The following is a 21868-nucleotide window of genomic DNA, read 5'->3' on the forward strand; positions in this document are numbered from 1 at the left end:
AAGGGAGGCATGAGGTAACTAGAAATGAGCAAATTAAACTCAGAAAAATTTTGGCTGAATATCAAATAAAATCATAAGATATGAGGTTTTATTATGAAAATGTCAAGTAGAGAAATACCACTACTTGAATAATTTAAAGATACTGAATTGAGTATAAATGTTATAAATTAAATGTCTATATGCCTATTCAGGAAACAGCTATTTCAGTGAAATGGAACATGGCTACCATTCCAAGTCTCTCTCAAAACTTATTCAATTGTTTTAAATAATCAAAATAAAGTATGGCACTATCCTTATCACAAAACTATTCTGACCATATATCATCCTGAGTAAAAGACTGCTTGAGTAGTGTCAAAACAGAAATCTAAAACATTATCTTCACGAAAACTACTTAAATTGATCTTTTAAAAACCTCTACAATTGCTTAAAATGCTTACTGAAAAATACCAGAAATAAAGTCTTATACTAAAATGTTTCAATGGTTATCTAAAACGTTGTAATAAAAAGTAGACTGAAAATCTTTATCTATAGTTTTTATTTTACTCCCTTTCTTCTTACTAAATGTATGTTAACAAAAAAAACCCCTCAAATGATCTAGACAAAAGCTTTTAGCTCAACACATAATTGCAAGAAAATTACAATAATTGTACCAATTAAAATAATCTTGAATGAACAGTATGTCATCTTAATGTTCCAATGGTTTATAGAGGGATCTACTTAATTAGCTGAAATTGCTTTCCAGTGTTAGTATCAAATGTCATTTGTTAAAAGTTGAACAATTTAGAAAATAATTTAACAAAGCAATTTTACCAAACACCAAGAACCAACATTTTCTTTTTCAGCTGAATAAAGCAAGCAGATGTGTCATCAAATTGCTATAAAAATAAATGAAGCTTTTTATGGATTAAAAAATAAATTTTACTACTAGCGTTAAAAATACTATTTTCTGATTGTTTTTATCAAATCAGATTTCTTTAATAAAATAAATGAATATCAATTATATACTGCTGCTTTTGTCTGCTGTAAATAAAACTTTTTATTATTCAAATGACAAGCAATGGTATCAAAGAACTCAACTATGTTTTACTAGAAATAGTCATCTAACTTATTCTAACATATCCCAATATATGATCTTTCAATATGTTCATCAAATTGTCTTTCCATAGTTTTTCATTCCAAATCACCTGAAATTCAATTATTAAGTCAATTCCTTAATGAATTCTTAGAGATTCTTACTATATTGTTTTTATCTCTCTTCCTTAGACTAGCTACAAAATATTCTTTGTAAGTATTTGTACGCATATAAACACAATTTTTTTCTCAAAGAAAAAAAAAATCTAAAAACCCCTCTGAATCCAACCCATTAATGAATAGCAGGCCCAGCAAGTGCTGGAGTCTAAAATAATGGATCAATTTGATGGCAAAACAAAGTTCTGATTACTTCAGAGTATCTCCAATAAAGAATATTCTACATTTACTTGAACAAAATATTCCCCCTACAGAATTTTACTCCAAATTATTGCTTTATATGATGAAAAAACACCCCATCAAAAAGATTTCTTTGGCAAATATTCTATTTCATAAATAGGATGAAAAAATTACTACTTTAAGCTATAGGTGGGTGATATATTTTCTTTGTAGGATACATTTTATTAAAAATGTAAACTTTTGAACATTTCCTTGAACATTGTAAGTCATACAGCTTGACAGTCCAGCAATTTTCTATCAGCAAAGAACAGTTGTATCTATCATCCAGAAAGTGTTCTATCATCCAGAAAACAATGTTTCAGCCTGATGCTGATGAAACTTAACTGCCTGATTGTTTGAGCTATCATATATTTACTTTCCTCCCAACTATTTCCAGTGTGTATGTTTTACCCTCAATCTAAATTTAAGTTCCTCAACACATGTATTAAGTATTTAGAGATAAAAGATATGTGGTATGTAAGTTACCTTCTAATGGTTTAAAAAAAAGTGTGTGTGGGGGAGTGAGGAGCCAGCAAAGTAGACAGTGTGAAACTAATGAAAAAGCAAAGACAGAACCTCAAATGCAAATCAACTGAAGAAAGGGCATAGAAGGTTTTCTGTTATACTGTTATTCTTGTAACTTTCTTGTAAGTTTGAAGGCATTTTCAAATGGAAAAAAAATTAATTAAAAAACATGTAAGTTCCTCAAGGGCATAATATACTCATTATATTTATTCCTCTTCTCACCCCACCTCCTGTTCCCCTACAACACTAGAAAGCATAAAGGAAAACCACATAAGCCTTTGACCCAGAGTAAAAATTCACACTAAACACATGATGAGTGGAGAAAATTAACTAGAATGGAGAAACAAAAATCAAGAGAAGCCATAGGGCCTTTATCCCTTACTCATCTTGGTTTCTTCAAGAAAAAAAGAGGCAAGATTTTTAGAAAACATATTGTCTTCAAATGATAGTATCTAAAATGAAATCAAATTACTGCTCATCCTTTCGTATCTTTCACCTTCCTGCCACCATCCCAGCAAAGATTAATAGGAAACTCCCTAACTAGAACTTCTAATTCAAAGTACTGCACAACAATAAGTTAAAAGCTCTGCTTTGTAAAAATATGCTCAGCATTTTCTATTTAGTTTAACAACGTGCTGGACTAAGAAATTCTCTGCAAAGAACTGGACACTGTGGATTTTTTAAAATCTCTAACTTCACCTGAATAACTTATTAACCTGAGAGTTGCAGTCTAATCATACTTGACCTCATTGATGGACTGTCCATCTTCCTTCCTTACTGCAGGATCTGAAGTGGCTAACTGGGCTTCTTAACACTTGTAGATTTCAGTTCTTAACACACTAATGAGTGCTGCGCCTTCTGCATCCACCAGTACCTTTTAAGGGGTACTGGTACTGACATTAGAATCAATCAAACAACCAAGTGTGGTTTGTGATTCACCCTGCCACCATGAAACAAAACATTGTTTTGTTTTGTTTTTTAAGCTTTCAATGAAACTATGCATATATACATAATGATTCTCAACTGTATGCGGCATGTGTGTAAAGGTTACTGAACTCATATGAGTGTATTAAGAAGTACAGCTCTTGAGTGCATTCAATTTAAACTATGTCCTTAGGTAAAAATGTCAGCAAAGCAACAAATATTTATTATTCAATATCTGTATCTCATTTCTCCCACAAGGAAAATACTAGTTGCCCAAATTATCTATTTATTTATTCATTTACTCTATTCTACAATATGTTCAAAAGGACTGTGAAAGTATAATTGCAGTACTACTACCAACAACAAATCTACTAAATTCAAGATTTCTTTGCAGTTAATCTTGTCCTCAGGATATATTCTATTAAGAATAAAGAGAGTACTAAGTTCAAAGGTGACTGATTTATTTTCTCTGTGTGGTTATGTTATCAATTTCATATATTGTTAGGATTATTTCTTTCTGTTTGTATTTGATACCAGGATTCACTTTTTTCCATCCTCTTTATTTTGGAATATTACTGAGAGTCTCACCACATGAAAATGTACAGAGATGCACCATCTTCCATCTCTGCATCTGTGATAGGCAAGCATTCTCACCAGGTTCTAGTTTACCCTTTCTAGGAGTTTGTTTTCTACTTTTACAAAAAAAGAATATCTATATATAAATGTTCTTATTCCTCCTTCTTTCTTATATAAACCCTATCATGTTGTACATCATTCACACTTTGCTATTTTCACCTAATATATCCTGCAAATTCCTCCATATCAATTACAAAAGTTTTTTTCTCATTCATTTCTACAGTTAGAAAATACTAGGGTGTAGATGTGCTAAAATTTATTCAACCAATGTTCCTATACATGTACGCATGGTTTTGTATTTGTGGAGGTGTATATTCAGAGTAAATTTCTGCAAGTAGGATTACCAGATTGAAGGTAAATACACAAGTACTTATTCACTACTGTAGCTCCAGCATCCATCAGTAGGACCCACAAATAACAAACACAATAAATTTTTGTTGGATTGAACTGAAATATGAATTTTTTGGGGGGACTTTAAAACCCCTGTATTCATTTTCACAACTCTCCTGCTTCTGTCTCTGAGGACCCAGACTTTCATCACTTCCTACCCTCTTCACAGAGCATATAGAAGGCCCAGTGCCTGGGCCCTCGAAATGTAAAAAGTTGATCAGTGTTTCTGTAATCCTGAGATACAATGTACTTCTAAGCAATATACTCAACTAAAGAAAGGTAAAGAGCCTGACCTGAGTCCTCTTCTGTACCCAAACCATAGACTGACATGAACTATATATACTTGTTAAAAGGGGGAAAAAAAACCTGAAAAACACAACATAATCACTAACAGTTTATTTTAAATAGAGAAAACTGGTATTTTTACAAAGGCAAAGAAAAATTGTAGAAAACATAATATAGCAATGCCTGCTTAATAGATTAGTTGTCACTGGAGTAAATAAGACAATTTATATTAAACATCTTATATATTAAATAGAGTATTACTATCTTATAATATTCTAGAAAGAAATGGAGAACACAGAAACATAAAAACTTCAGACACTTCATTTTCATCATAAATTTTCAGTGTCTTAAGTATTCCAGACAAAGCTACAGCTTAAGAAAATTTAGATGACAATACCTGCCTCTCACACTGCCTATGAGAGGCAGTGCCCTCCACATGTGAACTCTGGAGCCAGGTACCCAGCTCTACCACTGAGGCTGTGAGATATCAGGAAGTGACTCACCTTCTCTGGGCTTCGATTTCTCATGTGTAAAATAAGAATAATGACACTTAGTGCGTCATAGATTGTGAGAACAAAAGGTGTGAAAACGAAGTGTTTAGAACCATGACAGGCACTTGGAAACAGCAATACTACTACTTAAGAGCTAAGTAACTTTGGGAAGTGACGTATACTTTCTGAACCATAATCTTCCTTGTTAATAAATAACATGGAACCATTTTAACCACTGTGCTTTATGAAACTTTAAGAGAACTAAGGCACCTGGCAGAGAACCTGGTGCTTGAGGAAGAAAGGTAGGAGATATGCATGCCAAAGGAGAAAATGCTAATGATGATGATTTAAGGAATGCAACCCTTCCTTAAATGAGGACCCCTGTGAGATGAGCAGCTCTCCTGTTGCCATGATGTCAAATCTCTTGAAAACAAATGTATTAATCTAGGAAAAATACCAATTCAGACAGACTCCAAAAATCCCGTTTATAGTTCCTAAATGAGGCTTATTAGTCTTTTCTCAGACATATTTTCATTTACACAAATAATAATTTCTCAAAGATAAGTTGAAGTGCCAGAGGACTATCTGTTCATGTTAATTAGTGCTTTGTGTAAAAAATATACCATATGAAAAATAAGTCCCATTATATTAGTATGAATTATATTTAAGAAGTTAAAATATTTAAAAAGTTACATTTTAACTATTTAATAACTGTGCTCATATAGCAAACATTGTGTTATGACGCAAAATTTATTCATGAAATAAAACAAATTTTTCTATTCAACCAAGAGAAAAACCAATTATGTCTCTTATAAGAAAAAGATAATTTCTAAAATATCAAAGAGTAGATGCAATACTACTTCTCTATAGCATGTGGTAATTATGTATCACTGCCATCTACTGGAATACCTACTTGAGACAGCACACAGTTTAAAGAATTGATCATTTTAGTATAAATTAAAAGGCGAAACCAACAAGAGCTCATATCTGTACACTATTACCACATTATCCTCTAGAATTCTAAAGCTAATAATTTAACTAAGAAAACATTAAATAAAATACGTACATGAAAAATGGGGAGGAACACCTAAGTGGCTCAATTGGTTAAGTGACAGACTCAATTTCAGCTGAGGTCATAATCTCAGGGTCATGAGATGGAGCCCCATATTGGGCTCTGTGCCCAGTATGGAGTCTGCTTGAGATTCCTTTCCCTGTCCCTCACCCTCGATCCCTCCCCCTACACTCTCTCTCTCTAAAATAAATAAAATCTTTAAAAAATATGTGGATTGAAAAATAAGAAAAACCATATGCCGACAGTACTTTAAGAAAATTTTTTTGTAATCTTAAAGGTTGCAATATATGAATTATACACTAAATGCTTTGTTAGACTTAGCATTTCATTTATATGTTAAAATAATCATTTTGGTTATACTGAGTTTATAAAATTGTAAAATTTCTTCATACTTTTTTCTAAGAGATAGTTTATTTAGCACAGCAATTGAACACTTTGAAGGAATTAAGTGTTCTGGAAAACAAAAAAATTTACTATTTCATTTATGAATTTGATAAGAAATTGTCAACTCTTAAAACTTTATATACTTGAAGTTTCACTGAACCTTACTTAACTGCGTGTCTTTCAGGAATAAATTTAATTTCTTATCAGAAGAAAACAATTTAAAAGTACTTCAAATGACTGACCTTAAAGGAACAATAAATTCTTTCATTGTTTAATGCAAAGAATGTTTTCCACTCTATATTCGATTTCAAAAATCCTCCAGATACAAAACTGAAAATACCTGCACTAATGAATGCTCTGAAAAATGTAACCACCTTAATATTCAATGAGACACTTAAAGTAAAACATAAAATGGAAAAAATAACATTTCAAGATCTGCATTTTGTGTATTTATAAACACAAAGGATATAAAAGGATGATTAATTAAACTCCTTTTACCATGTAAGTTACAATAACCAGGGAAGAATATATCCAACTAACGCTGTAAATTTTACATGAGATATTTACCTGTGCTAATACAACTCTACAATTGTAATGGAATTAATGAGAATGATTGGTTGAATCCAGAAATACATATTTCATGCATATTATTTTGTATTCATTTTGCTTTATATGCATTAACTTTTTTCTAAGAAGTCAACTAAAGCTAAGATAAAATCAAATATAAAGAGGTCAGACAAAGTACCTTTCATAGATGGTTTTTAATGTCATTTGATCTGGAATACCTTCAGTCTCTTCCAAATACAATATGAGCCAAGAAGTTCGGTATGGCCACTGCTCAGTAAGGTTGATCCAGCTAGCAAGCCTGTCCCAGTTGAAACTAATCTGATTGGCTCTCAGTAACCGCCCTTTAAGAAAATGTATAAATATTTAAAAATTAATAGATGTGTAATATTATACTAATCAAAACATTTAACATATTGACAAGTAATTTAAATTTTTAAAAGTTGCAATTTAATTTACATTACAAATTGAAATTTACTATTTATATAGCTTCTATAATCCAAAGAGCTGTACTGGAAAACTTCTAGGGATTAAACACAATTCTGTTTAATTCTAAAGTAATTTTTTTGTATCATTTGCCATTAGTGCTATAAACCGCTTTGACCATGTACATGTAGGCAAAAAGCTTTCGGAACTATGTGTCAGACAGTCTCAACACTCACTGCCCAAGATCAGACAGCAGAACATCAGTGCACCCATGATGGACCTTATCTTTTAAAATGCCATCTAAGTTGGTAAGTAAATGATATAGTGCATTAAAGGTGATCAGTTCTTTGGAATAAGTTAATAAAGCAAGGAGTATTGATGAAGGAAGTGTAATTTTATATAAAATAACAAAGGAAGGTCTTGTTGAAAGCTGACATTTAAGTAAAGACTTAAAAGGAGATGCGAAAGTCCATTAGGCATCTCTCCAAAGATAGATCATTACAGGCAGAAGCTCCTTAGGCAGGAGCATGCATGGCAGTTTCAGGGAACAGCAAAGAGGTCAGTAAGGGATGGAAGAGGGGAATAGAAGATGAGGTCAGAGGTAGGCAAAGAGGTCAAGAGAGAGACCTCAAAAAGGGCCTTGTAAGAAACAGTAAGGACTTAAGATTTTTATCTTTAGCAAAATGGAAACATAATAGAGTTTTGAGCAGAGAAATAACATGATTGGCTTCTATTTCAGTCACTGTAGCTGCCACATGGAGAATAAACTAGAGGAAAAAGTAGGAGCAGGGAGATGTTAGGCTACTACTATAATTAAGAGATAAGACATAATGATGTAATGGATAAGGGTAGTATGTTACAAATCATGAAAAGTGGTCAGATTCTGGACATAGTCCGAAAATAGAGTTAAAGAAGGTAGTACAGATTGGAGGTGGTGTAGGAAAAAAAGATATCAAGTTTTTCTTTGCCCAGGCACTGGAAAAAGAGTTGATTAACTGAGTTGGGAGACTACGGGTGGACTAAGTTTGGGGCAGAGGATGAGACATTCAGTTTTGGACATGGTAAATATCAGACATATATATTAGACCCCACTAGATATTAAATAGGTAGCTGGAGAGCAACAAGGTTGAAGATACACATTTGAGAATCCTATACATGTAGACGGTATGTAAACCTTTGGGACAAAATGAGATTACCAAAGGAGCTGGTTTAGATGGAAAAGGAAAGAAGCAATGCCCGCACCAGGAGCATTCCAACACTCAGTGGTAAGGGAAAATGATGTTTTTATGGCACTTACTGTTACACGACTTTATATCTTCTGTCTTCACCAATAGGGCAACTTTATCTTGTTCACTGCTTATCTCCACAATACCCAGACTGTTATCTGGCATATCTAGATACTCACCATATATTTGTGAAATACATATAAAGATACTGATGATACATCTACAATTATGTTACATGAAATTGTAGAACATAATAAATTTAATAAAGTTTGAGACCTCACTCGAAGGGATTTAATTATCAAAAATATTGTACATTTTTAGATACAACTACCCTTGGAATCTAGTTCATAGCATGCACCTCAACCTTAGTCTAAGAGCAAATTCCAGTGTAACTATCATAACAGTGTCGACATTATTCAATATTACAAAGTATCATTCAATATCATGCAAAGAAAGAAACATATACTTACATACTAAATTACAAGTATTTATATTTATATATAAGCATTAACATGGTGAAGAGCAGAATTCTATATAAAGAATTTGGTCATAGGGCAATGATCTTCAATATTATTGTCATATTTTTTAATTTAAAATATCATTTGAAAACTAAAACAGTAACATAAAAAATCTGAATTTCAACATTTTAAATTATAAGTTATTAAGACATCCCATGTTCATGGATTGGAAGACTTAATATTGTTAGAATGTCAACATTACCAAAGCCATCTACAGATCCAATGCGATCCCTGTCAAAATTTCCAATGACTTTTTTTCAAAAGTAGAAAAACCCATCATAAAATTCATATGGAATCTTAAGTGATAATAGCCAAAACAAACTTGAAAAAGAAGAACAAAACTGAAGGACACATACTTCCTTATTTCCAAACTAACTATAAAGCTACATTAATCAAAACAGTGTAGACTGGTATAAACACAAGCATACAGACGAATAGAATAGAATAAAATAGAATAGAATAGAATAGAATGCCCAGAAATAAGTCCTTACATATATGGTCAAATGATTTTTGACAAAGGTGTCAAGATCATTAGATAGGAAAGGACAGTCTTGTCAATAAATGGTGCTAGGGAAACTGGAGATCCACTTGCAAAAGAAGGAATTTGAACACGTACCTGACACCATATATAAAAATTAACTCAAAATGAATCAAGTTACCTAAATGTAACTTAAAACAATAAAACACTCAATAGAACAAAAAACTTCTCAACATGGATTTGGCAGTGATTTCTTGAATAAAATACCAAAGGCACACAAAAAAAATAAGACAAACTTCATAAAAACTTTAAAATTTTTTACATCAAATACCACTGTCCACAAAGTAAAAACACAACCTACAGAATGTCAGAAAATGTTTGCAAGTCATGTATCATATACCTGATAAGGGATTAATATCCACAAAAAACAGAGAACTCCTAAATCTCAAAAATAAAAACCTAAACAATCCAATTAAAAAATGGACAAAGGACCTGAATAAACATTTCTCCAAAGAAGAAATAGGAATGGTCAATAAGCATATGAAAAGATGCTCAACATGATTAATCATTAAGGAAATGCAAATCCAATCTACTATGAGGTACTACCACTCACCTATTAGGACAGCTACTTTAAAAAAAAACAAACATGTGTTGGCAAGGATGTAGAGAAATTAGAACCTTTGTGTATTGGTGGGAATATAAAATGGTGCATCAATGGAAAACAGAATGAGGATTCTTCAAAAAATTAAAAATAGAAATACCACATTACCCAGCAATTCCATCCACTTCTGGGTATATATCCAAGAGAAATGAAAATAGGTTCTCAAAAAATATTAAGATACACTCATGTTTATAAGCAGCATTAGTCATAATAGCTAAGACATGGAAGCAATCACATGTCCATCAGTAGATAGATAAACCAAAATGTGGTATATACATACAATGGAATATTATTCAGTCTTTAAAAGGAAGGAAATTCTACATGCTACAACATGGTGAACCTTGAAGACATGAAATACATCAGTCAACACAAAGATAAATACTATATTATTCCATTTATATGAGGTACTTAGAATAGTCCTATTCTGTAGAGACAGAAAGTAGAACTGTGGTCGTGAGGAGCTGAGGGCGGGTAGGGAGAATTATAGAACAGGTATAGAGTTTCAGTTTTTCAAGATGAAAAGAATTATGGGGGTGGATGGTGGTGATGGCTGCACAACAGTGTGTATGCATATAATACCACCAAACTGTACCCTTAAATATGATTAGGACAGTAAATTTTGCTATGTGTATTTTATTTAACACAATAAAAAAGAAAAAATATCTATCACTTGAAAACTAAAAAAGAATAGCAGCGTACAAAATCTGAATGTCAACATTTTAAATTATAAGTTAATTATACTCAGTCATACAAATTAGCATAAAATTATCTTTATACAAAGAGAAAAATTAAACCTGAGGTGAAATAAAAGATTTTTTAAATCACCAAGTTTTAAAAATAACAATGTACAACCGATGGTTGATCTTCACTGTCAAAACTAATGCATGTTGTATTAGATACGCTTACTGCAAATACAAGTGATATAAGCAGTATAAACATAGGAACACAGTACATCCTTTTGCTTCTGAAATTGCTTTGTTAAGGTGTTCAAGTTTATTATCTACCATAAGACAGGAAGAAACAAAAGTTACCTGTCACAGAAACGATATTAAGTAATCTTCTCATGGTCTGAGGACTTATGTCACTGAACCAGTCCTCGGTAACCAGCAGTTTTGTAAGATCAAAGGACATCTGCCGAGTAATGGTCCGCTGCATCTGCCGCCTTCGGTAAGTATCCTGAAAGATTGTATCAACAGTGAGAATGAACCAAATTCTCCAAGCCTGAGAACTTAAGACTTTTTGAGAATATATGTTTATGATGACAACAAAAATAATCCAAAATTTTAGAGAAAAATTCTAATAATAACAGGCCTTATAATTATTATGATTATTCCCCGAGGCAGGATCCTTATAGAGCAGCTATACAGTAATATTAGCAGCAACTGCATCAAATGGTGTAGTTTAGCTTCAGGTGTATTCTGATTTATAGCTGTATAGTTAGAGAAAGCTAAATGCCTTGAAGATTATAAATAGGCAGAATTATGCAAAGAGAACTCAAGTCAAACTCTTATAGGAGTTCCATTTTTTTTTTTAAGATTTTATTTATTCATAAGAGACACACAGAGAGAGAGGCAGAGACACAGGCAGAGGGAGAAGCAGGCTCCATGCAGGGAGCCGGATGTGGGACTCAATCCCGGGACCCCAGGATTATACCCTGGGCCGAAGGTAGGCACTAAACCGCTGAGCCACTCAGGCTGCCAGGAGTTCCATTTTTTTAAAAATTTTTTTAAAGTTTTATTTATTTATGATAGTCACAGAGAGAGAAAGAGAGACAGGCAGAGACATAGGCAGAGGAAGAAGCAGGCTCCATGCACCGGGAGCCCGACGTGGGATTCGATCCCGGGTCTCCAGGATCGCGCCCTGGGCCAAAGGCAGGCGCCAAACCGCTGCGCCACCCAGGGATCCCAGGAGTTCCATTTTTATAAGAGCCCTAAATAATAAAGCAAATAACTTCTTGTCTAGTTTTAAGATTTCAGCATTTTGATGTTTAGGTTATTTTAAAATGTGTGACAACTACTCCCACATCTGCATGAGAAATAAAGGCACTCTAGTGGTCAGAGTAGGGTAGAGAATCCCTTGTAATGGCAGGAAGAACCAGGCACAACAAAGGTGACTTGTCATCTGAAGTCATGGTATATGCAACCACAGGGAGCCCAAATGGCCAGACTCCCAGAAGACAAATTCAAAATGTGAAATTATACCCTCTTCTTAATTTAGTACTACCAAATATCGTACATTAATTTTGCACTCATACTCGTATAGGATAGAAACATAAAATCACAATGTCATTGAAGACACATTTTTTATATAAAATGTCCCAAATTTAATGGTAGCAAATGAGGAAAAAGAAAACAGTGCTACTGCCAGCCCAATCACTGTAACTTCCCTGCAAGTGGACATCTTCCTGTCTTGTAATACTCCCTCAATCTACACAAAAGAGAGTTCTAGGAATAGGGTAAGACAGGGAAAGCACAAGCATTCCAAGAGAAACCCAAGGTGGCTGGGTAGGACACAACATCACTATGTGGGTGTAAAAGAAAAGGCCACACCTCACAGTCATCAGGGCAGGAGGAAGGCCAGCAGGAAGAGCATGAAGCTCTTCTCTTATAAGCCTTGTTGTCCTATGCAGCTCTGGTGGCAACAGGCATCCAGAACGGGTACAACCTGGCCTAGAATGAATACAGGGGTTCTCAACCCTGGATGATATCATCTGGAGAGCTTTAAAATCTCAGTCCCAGAGATTCTCATTCAGCTGGTCTGAGGACGGGCACCTGGGAACAGGTTAGGACAGGATGGGCACTACCACACAAACCCCAGCTCCTACAAGCTCTAGGCTCACAAATTTCCTAAAAAGCCACCTGAAACCAAAAGGAAATTCAATAATAAAATTTATTTGATGAACTTAATTCAATATTTACAGTAGTATCACCTTTACTTTATTCAAACAACAGCAGTACAAACACGTGGCTCAAGACAAGGTGGCATCTTACCCGTCTATTAAGGGCTGTCTTGCTACCAAGCTTAGTCATCTCTCCAAGGCTGTTCTGTGAAACTCTTCTGTCAGCATCTTCCTGTATCCCTTAATGAATTTGTAGAGAGATCACCATTTGCATTAAAATTCCGTTGTACACGATTTTTTTTCGTTGTACATGATATTTAAGAGAAACATCAATAGTATTTTTCAAGGTAAAAGGTAAGCCACCATAAAATACACGGACTACTTCAAACCTGAAGCAGCTGAGGACTGGATCTTTACCTGTAGTATCTGTGCAGGGAATGTCCCCATTTGTTGTTGAAGTCACAAGAAATTTTCTTGCATTGCTTAGTCCACGACTATTAAGGAAAACAGGTAAATGAACTATATTGCGCATATAGTCATGTCCATTTATATTTGAGTCACGAAGCACGCTGTTGAGGTTCTGGTTAATTGCCTTTATAATAATATGTGGATCACTTGCAAAAATGGCAATGAATGGGCCTTTTGAAAACAGAACTCGGACCTGTGGTAGAAGAAATGTGTATTTATGTTATAAATTTAAAAATATCCAAAGTAACAATAAGTCTCTTCCAAATCTGTATTACCCTTTGGTGACTATATTTTTTCAAAACTGTTTTTTTTTCCGAAATATTATTTCACATGAAAACAAATTTCATTAAAGCTTCAATCTGGTTTTTCACCATCTGACAATTTTTCACCACCTGACAGTGATAAAACCTCCAAAGAAAACAATTAGGTCTATCCTATTTTAGATATTTATGGTCTACATAAAAGGAAAGATCGATACACAGAAATATTTGTGAACCTACATGAGGTGCTGGACAGACTGGTCTCTACCCACAGCTACACACTATTGCTGTAACATACCTTACAGAGAGCCACTGACGTATCCCTACTTTAACAAAAACTACAGATTTTGCAAGTTCCCTACTGTTGCCTCTGACTCTAACCACAACTACATGCAAAGGAGAGCTGGAGTCACACTATGGTCTTCAGAGCTACTCTCTCATTTTCTCATAGCCATTGAGCTAAAATTGTTTGAATCTGTCTGTGAGGAGACATTTACTCTTGCTATGCTTCTGCACTAAAAAAAAAAAAAAAAAAGGTTGGTTTTACAAAAGAAAAAGTACTATTCAAATTCCATTCGAGAAATTCATGAAGTCATTCCTCTCAGCTTCCACATGTGACAATATAAGTTTCAACAGGGCTAAGACCTACAGTGTCCAGCATCTGCAGTACTTTGTCCTGCTCGCAGGCATCTAATCCATCAATGATAACCACCAGCCTTGTCTGATTCTGAGTGAAGCTGTCAATGGTTTTTGCCATCCTGGCCATCAATTCCACTTCACACTTAAGAACCTACACAAAAAAAAGGACAGAAGCACTGAAGATATATGAAATTTAAGTACATTTCTTTAAAAGCCTGACAGAAACTCATCTAATAGGAAGAAAAGAAATCCTAAGTCTCACTGCCAGTTGTGGTTCCACTTAAAACTGCAGTGACTGCTTCACAATTTATAAAGTGACTTTATATAAATCAGAGCATTTTACCCTTAAAATAAGGTAGCTACATATCCATTTTAAAAGGACAAACTGGGCTAACTGACTTATTTGCCAAGATCAAATGCTCTGAAAGGCAAAAGACTAGGAATTGAATGCAAATTCAAATGATCTAAACACCACACTACAGTTGGTTCCTGATAGCATGTGACCTTGATCAAAGAAAGGGGCCCCAGATATTGTAATGAAGTCCCTTTTGATTCTAAAGTATGGTCCTATTGTACATGTTTTGGTGGTTTAATCTGCTTCCTCTATCAGTTTCTAGAGGAGCCCATATCATTAGGCAGGAAACCATTTACTATTAGGTAGGTAGTGACCTGTGGAGCCATCTGCTAACTGCTAGGAGTACCTTATAAAAGTCTATTTGATAAAAACCTGTTTTTAATTTTTCCCACTTCACATGTACATTTCCCCAGGGCAAATCTGGAATAAAACTAAAAAACACTGCAACATTTTGAGAGTCCACGCCCTAATGTCCCATATCAGGGTCATGGTAGCATACTCATATTACAATTACTTTCTAATGGTCAATGAGTACTTACCTTCATGAATCCTTCACTTTTCAGTTTGTGCAGTTTGGAAGCAGCATTATGGAGGCGTTTCCTTTGAGAATTCAAGAGAGAGTCTAGTACCTGCCACCACGTACGACAGTTCAGCACAAAGGCTAATCCCACTATTGACGCAATTGATATGAGGACAGCATTCACTGTCAGATGTTTTGGGTCAACTCTAAAGATAGCCAGGAGGGTAATTCCCGCAATAATGCAGCCAAAGATAAAAAGGAAGATGACAAAAGATGGCAGGCAACACGTTTTTTTCCATTTCTTTTTGCCTGTAAGACAACAAATGGTTTTACCAATTATTTACAGCCCAAGTATCTAGAAGACCCTAACCATGACAGTCATAGCATATGAATTTCTGATGTTTGATTTGTGTTTTCACAGAAATGCACTGAACATTCATCCCATCCTCATCCCCTACATGCACAAACAAAGAAGGAGGAGGAAGGAACTCCTACCTTGAGTATCTTCAGTCTTAAATACACGAAAGAGCCTGGTTGCCAAAAAGCCAAATTCTCTCTCACAAGCATCCGAGAGAGTCGCAATCATTTCAGCCATCGATGTTTCTCCACCAACACTGGACAGCCTGTTGTAATCTGTAAACAAAAACCTAGGGGGAAAGGGGAATGAAACATTACTCAGCTATCTAAAGAAAGAAATTTCCACATACTGTCATCTCTGTATCACCTACCCTACATTTTCTTAATGTCTCTTTTAAAACATTGTCATTACAGTTCCAAGGAGGGAAAAGAACTTGTCATTGGGTTCCTTTTACTTCTAATATTGTACATATTTGTCTTAGAAAAAGGCAATAACCAAAAGAAAGGCAGCAGAGCTGCATGAAGTTAATTAATTCTAAGGATAGCGGGGTAACAAGTGGCAGCAGAGCTCAGACCAGGCCTCAGAACCCCTAGCACAGGGCCTGGGACCCCAGCACAGCCGCAGGTGCAGAGCCTGAATGGGGCGCACAGAGAACGTGTGTGAGGCAGCAACAGAGAGACCAGAAGGCTGACAGACTACTCCAGTCATTAAGAATTTAAGGCCACGGGCAGCCCCGGTGGTGCAGCGGGTTAGCGCCGCCTGCAGCCCAGGGCATGATCCTGGAGTCCCAGGATCGAGTCCCACGTCAGGCTCTCTGCATGGAGCCTGCTTCTCCCTCTGCCTGTGTCTCTGCCTTCTCTCTCTACATCTCTATGAGTAAATCTTAAAAAAAAAAAAAAAAAAAAAAAAGAATTTAAGGCCACTGCAAAATTCAAGTTTTTAGAATGTTTGATTTATAGCTTACACATTTACCAAGGATTTAAAAATGAGGTGTCAAAGATTTTCACTGTTGTTCTTTGAGCTAACTGAATAATTTGTATGATCCTCTGAGTGGATAGGATTTCTACATTTGCTCCTTTCTCCCCTTCAATCCCTAAACTAAATGCTCATCTCAATCCAAAAGATAAGAGCTGCTTTCAAAATACAACCTAGGATCACACAATACTTTCTTGTGTGATCTTGGCTTTGGCTTATGTTATTTTAATTGTTTTTTAAAATACCATCTTATTAATTTAAAATATATTTTCTGTAAAAATATCTCCAATTATTTTATTCTACTCTCTCTGTTTTCTAACCTTTTCATTTGTAAATCCTTCTCCTAATGCTTAATCATATATGCTAATTACACAAGTTTTTATCTTTATCTCTTATATTCATAGTTTTGCTGTTTCATCTGGTTTAGCCTATTTATTTTCATTTTAAGTTTCACATCTTATAATTTTATGATTCTTAATCATTTAGTACACATTTAACTATTCTGCTCATTTCTATTGTATTCCTTTTGCTTTCAATTCTCTACCTTTTTTGGTTTTTCACTTGACATTCCTCTGGGGTCCTCTACCTTTCCTTTTTTCTTGACATACATGTTTTTCACCTTTTCTGAACTGTTTTCTCCTACATTTCCTATATGACATTAATACCAATTTTAGAGAGGCAAGTCATTTTATTTCCACAAGCGAGGAAAGAGTGGCTCAGAGAGCATGCTCATTTGCCAAGGTAACACACTAATGCAAGGGGATGCCAGGACTGCATCCTAGGTCCTGTGCTCTCTTCAAAGTGTTCCCATAGGATAGAAAAGATGTCATGAGTGGGGCAGGGGGAGGAGCAGGAAATTTATACTCAGATCAAATTTGGTAAATCAAAGTTAACCACAGGTGTCTCTGATCTTTTTATGTACAAGAGGAAGAAGAAGATACAATATGAAGTGTTTCTCAAACCTATTTTACCAGGACACATTGTTTTAGTTCTCATATATAAAGTTCCAGAAATCAATGTTTTTTTGGAACGTATACTGAGAAATGATACCTTATAAGTTTATTTTTGCTTCACCTTATTAAAAACTACTTCTGTCATAAGGGACCAACTCACCTCACAGGTAAAGCTTTAGTGGTTTGCTCTGGCAGTTCAGGTGGATTCACAAACATCAATTTGAGGAGAAGTTCCAAATATCCAATATGTCTTGCCAATCTAGTGCTGAGGACCCAAGCCCAATTCCAACTCTCTCCTTCCCTTCGTCCACCAAAGTAAATGACAACTGAAATGCACAGTTTAAAAAAATTACTCAAAGCAATCATTACTCAAGTAGCCTCTTTTCTCACATTGTCAAATATCAAGTAAGGAAAGATAGGTTTACATGACTTTCCCTGGTCCCTAACTACTTCTCAAAGAACTCAACTAATTAACCGACACAGAAAAGGTATATGGAAAACAGAAAGTAAACTAACTAAAATATAATGTAACAAACATAATCAGAAAGATAAAGCCTGGGCAGCCCTGGTGGCGCAGCGGTTTGGCACTGCCTACAGCCTGGGGTATGATCCTGGAGACCTGGGATCGAGTCCCACATCAGACTCCCTGCATGGAGCCTGCTTCTCCCTCTGCCGGTGTCTGCCTCTCTCTCTCTCTCTGTGTCTATGAATAAATAAATAAAATTATAAAAAAAAGAAAGAAATATAAAGCCTTAAACAGAAGCATATCACTTAGTTCAGACTCAAATGTAAATGATTTGGGGTTCCATCACTTTTTTGCACCTATGGAAGTTTGACCAGTTCCTCCGATAGTGAATCTATTTCCTTTGCTACGACTAATGCTATCCCCTAAGAACAGGACTGTAATGGATTTTTTTACTTTGCTTTCAGATGAAATAAAGATGATAGGAATGATCAAAATGCCCAAGAGAATGCCACTGATGGCTCTAAAGACTTATTTTTTAAAAAGACTTAAAAATAATAAATCATTAACATATAAAAAAGTCAGTATAATAAATCAGAGTTCTCCTTCAGTATTAAAGAGCAATACATCAGTGTTTAAAGCTACTACAACCAGATTGTAGACAATGTCTCTTTAGGACAACTTATAAAATAGCAAAAAGATATGAAAAACCTTAATTAATTATGAAAATCACTAATTACTTAAGAAAATCAACCTCAGGAGAGATACAGATGTTTTATATTTTACAAATATAGATACATAAATATAAAATATTAAGATAATATTTTAAATAAAACAAAGAGTCTTAACATTGTCTCTATTTTTTGAAAAAAATAAAAAGCAAAAACTTACTAAAAAATATATATAAGAGAGCCAAGAAGCTCAATGATACTGCTATTCCAAGATTCAGGTCCACTGTAAAAGCAAACAACAAACCAAGCCCTCCACAAAGTAGCAAGGTCAGAAATACTATAAGCCAGGAAAACTGAAAAAGAGGTTCAATCTGTTGTCCTGCAAAAGTCTTCATTTCATCTGAAAGAGAAACAGGAAAACTTTAATCTTATTTTAAAAAATACAACTTCTTTTCCCTGCCCTCCGAGTGTTTATTTAAATTCCAGTTAGTTAATGTACTGTAATACTAGTTTCAGGTGTAGTTTTGGTTTTTTCTCTCAAGTTTTTAAGAAATACAACTTCTAACTCAATTAAAAATTTTCAATATAAACGTTTATTGGGCACTAAGTCCCTAAATAGAATGTTGCTACTTAACCATGTCATCCAATTTTCTCTTTAGAGAAACATCCAAACCTCATTCCCCAGGGGTATACCTACCCTTGTTTCACCCACTTTCTTGCTTCATACTGAGGATGCACAAATCCTTTTTCATATATTCCCATTTGTCAAGATTTTTTTTTTTTTGTGGTTTATATTATATAAGCAACAAGGTATTTTTCCACATACAAAATGGGAAAATATTACTTTGCTCTATGTCTTCATACTACAGACCACCACTCCTCCTCTGTGGCACCCCTCCTCACCCCTTTTTCCTCCAATCACATTTGAGAATCACTGCTCTTAAAGCTATGTTGTATGAGGAGCCCAAACGAGCCCTGAACAAGTCATCTTTTCTACAAAACTTGATAAAAATTTTACAGGCAATACCTATCATTGAAGAAACCTATCCTTGAAGGAGTAAGATTTTGCCAATCAAAGGAGTGGTGGGAGGAGCCATCTAGAAAGTTCCTAACAAAGGTAGCAACCCAGGAAAAGTATCTAGTGTGTTCTTGCAAGAACCAACAGCCCTCTGGGAGTGCAGCACAAGGCATACACGTGAGGCAGCGCTGGTAGGTATGCCATGCAAAGTGACAAGTTTAGGAAGGGCTCGATATGACGATTATAAACAGCATGTACAGGAGCACCTGGCTGACTCAGTTAGTGGAACATGTGTAACTCTTGATCTTGGGTTCAAGTCTATGTTGGGTGTGGAGCCCATCTGCTACCAAGGTGTCTTAGGAATGTTACAATACAACTGAATCTTTGTTTTAGGAAGAGAACTCAAATTATTGTGGAAGGAGTAACACATTCAGTTAGTAAACCGTGCAACACACATACCCATACATGAAAATCAATTTTGCATTACTTCAGAAAAAAAACACCAGAGGAGCCTCGTTATTCATACAGACTTTTTACACACATGCCCTTTACCTTCTAGTTTCTTGAGTAAGAAGGATTTCCCACTCCCCCACTGTGCATACAGCCCCACACAAATGGGCGGCTGCATGGTAGGCTCGCTGAGAATGTCTGCCAGGGCACTGCTATACAAATCATAACCAAGCATGTCACCGTCTGTTTCAGTGGGAGACAAGTGTCCTATAATTATAAACACACCATATCCTTACATTAAAAAGAGACATTACCACTAGAAAGAACATCAATTCTCAATTATCAATTGTTTATTTAATTAGAAAAAAACCTTTATGTTAAATGGTTAGAACTGTGTAAAAATAGATTAAAAGATTCTTGAACACCATATTTCACTGAACTTAAGATACCTACTTATTGTAAGAAACACTATTATGTATAACTAAGAAAGAAAAAAATATGTTGCCAAATTGTGACATAAAGCTCTCTTACCCATCAATTAAAAGACACGTTCCAATTTCAGAGATGTTAAAACGTGAAATAATGTACATTGTAGAATCAATAAAATATAATTAATATACAAACTAGTACATAGGAATAAATTTAATGTGTAATACCTATATAAAGAAAGCTATTAAATGTTACTGAAAATTAAATACAGTAATCAAAGAAAAAGAGACATTATATGGCTCCAGGCAGAAAGGTTCAATGACTTCAAGAAAGCAATTCTCAAAAAAAAAAAAAAGAAAGAAAGCAATTCTCAACAAATTAAATTACACTTTAAGACAACTCCAATCAAAATCCACGGGAATTTTTGAAAAACTGAAAAGCAGAAGAACACATAAGAATAGCTAAGAAAAAATTTTAAAAGATTACCAGAGAAAGACTAGTTGTCTTTGGAGGAAAACCAAAATATACTATAAAATTACAATAATTAAAACATCATACAACCAGCACAAGATATTAGCATAAGTGGCATTTCAAACCAGTGGGCAAGGGAGGAATTAGTAAGTGATTCTGGAAGGAGCTAACCACTCATCTAAAAAAAAAAAAAAAACGAAATGAAAACTCTATACATCTTATACCTTAAAAAAAAAGTTTCAGAAACATTAAAAAAATAATGTAAAAAATCATAAAAATACTAGAAGAAAATATAAGGGAAAATATTTTTTAATCTCAGATAGAAAAGGCCTTTCTTTCTCAATATAATATTAAAGCCAGAACTGCAGGAAAGGACCAACAAATAAACTGCAAAACTGCCTAACTTTTAGATGGGGAATAAAAAACCCATCACCATAAACAAAGCAGCAGCTGGGAGGGAGGTGCAACATATAGGATGGACCCAGGACCTACATCCATAACATACAGACACTTAAAATCAACTTTTAAAAAATACCAAAAACTCAAGAGAAAATAGGCAAAGGATACAAACAGGAAAATGGCAATAATAAAAATATCCTGTGAACATATGAAAAGATTACAATCTAGTAACATCATAATGCAAATTACGTGAGATTTTTTTTCTCGTATTGATCTGATTAGCAAAGATTAAGGAGGCTAGAGCTCTCTAGTATTCACAAGGTTAGGGGAGCTACACTATAGTACATCGTCCAAGACAGAAGAAATTGTTATAGTTGTATGGAAAGTCTCCCAAAACTGTGAGCATCTCTGACTTGCCTATTCTACTTCTGGGCATTTATTCTAAGAAATAATCCTAAAAGCAATAGTTAATGAATACAATTACAAAGATGTTTACTGTACCACTAGCTTTTAAACATAGTTCGCTATTAAATACTTTTATAATAGGGGGGGG

At 34.6% G+C, this 21868-nt stretch overlaps 1 protein-coding gene across 11 annotated transcripts in view; it reads right to left on the reverse strand.

The window, feature by feature from the left end:
• Positions 1 to 21868, reverse strand: part of KIDINS220 (kinase D interacting substrate 220) — a 93920-nt gene that overhangs the window by 41811 nt on the left and 30241 nt on the right. For all 11 annotated transcript variants that reach the window (XM_055327061.1, XM_055327064.1, XM_055327063.1 and 8 more), the window contains exons 13-22: positions 20119 to 20283; positions 18769 to 18948; positions 17575 to 17740; positions 15624 to 15775; positions 15148 to 15437; positions 14264 to 14404; positions 13304 to 13547; positions 13038 to 13126; positions 11079 to 11223; positions 6920 to 7082 (exon numbers count right to left, since the gene is read on the reverse strand). In XM_055327061.1, the coding sequence (XP_055183036.1) occupies positions 6920 to 7082; positions 11079 to 11223; positions 13038 to 13126; positions 13304 to 13547; positions 14264 to 14404; positions 15148 to 15437; positions 15624 to 15775; positions 17575 to 17740; positions 18769 to 18948; positions 20119 to 20283 (1735 nt within the window). The remainder of the gene's footprint in view (positions 1 to 6919; positions 7083 to 11078; positions 11224 to 13037; positions 13127 to 13303; positions 13548 to 14263; positions 14405 to 15147; positions 15438 to 15623; positions 15776 to 17574; positions 17741 to 18768; positions 18949 to 20118; positions 20284 to 21868) is intronic.

Source organism: Nyctereutes procyonoides, unplaced genomic scaffold (genome assembly GCF_905146905.1).
Source record: "Nyctereutes procyonoides isolate TBG_1078 unplaced genomic scaffold, NYPRO_anot_genome, whole genome shotgun sequence".
NCBI lineage: Eukaryota > Metazoa > Chordata > Mammalia > Carnivora > Canidae > Nyctereutes > Nyctereutes procyonoides.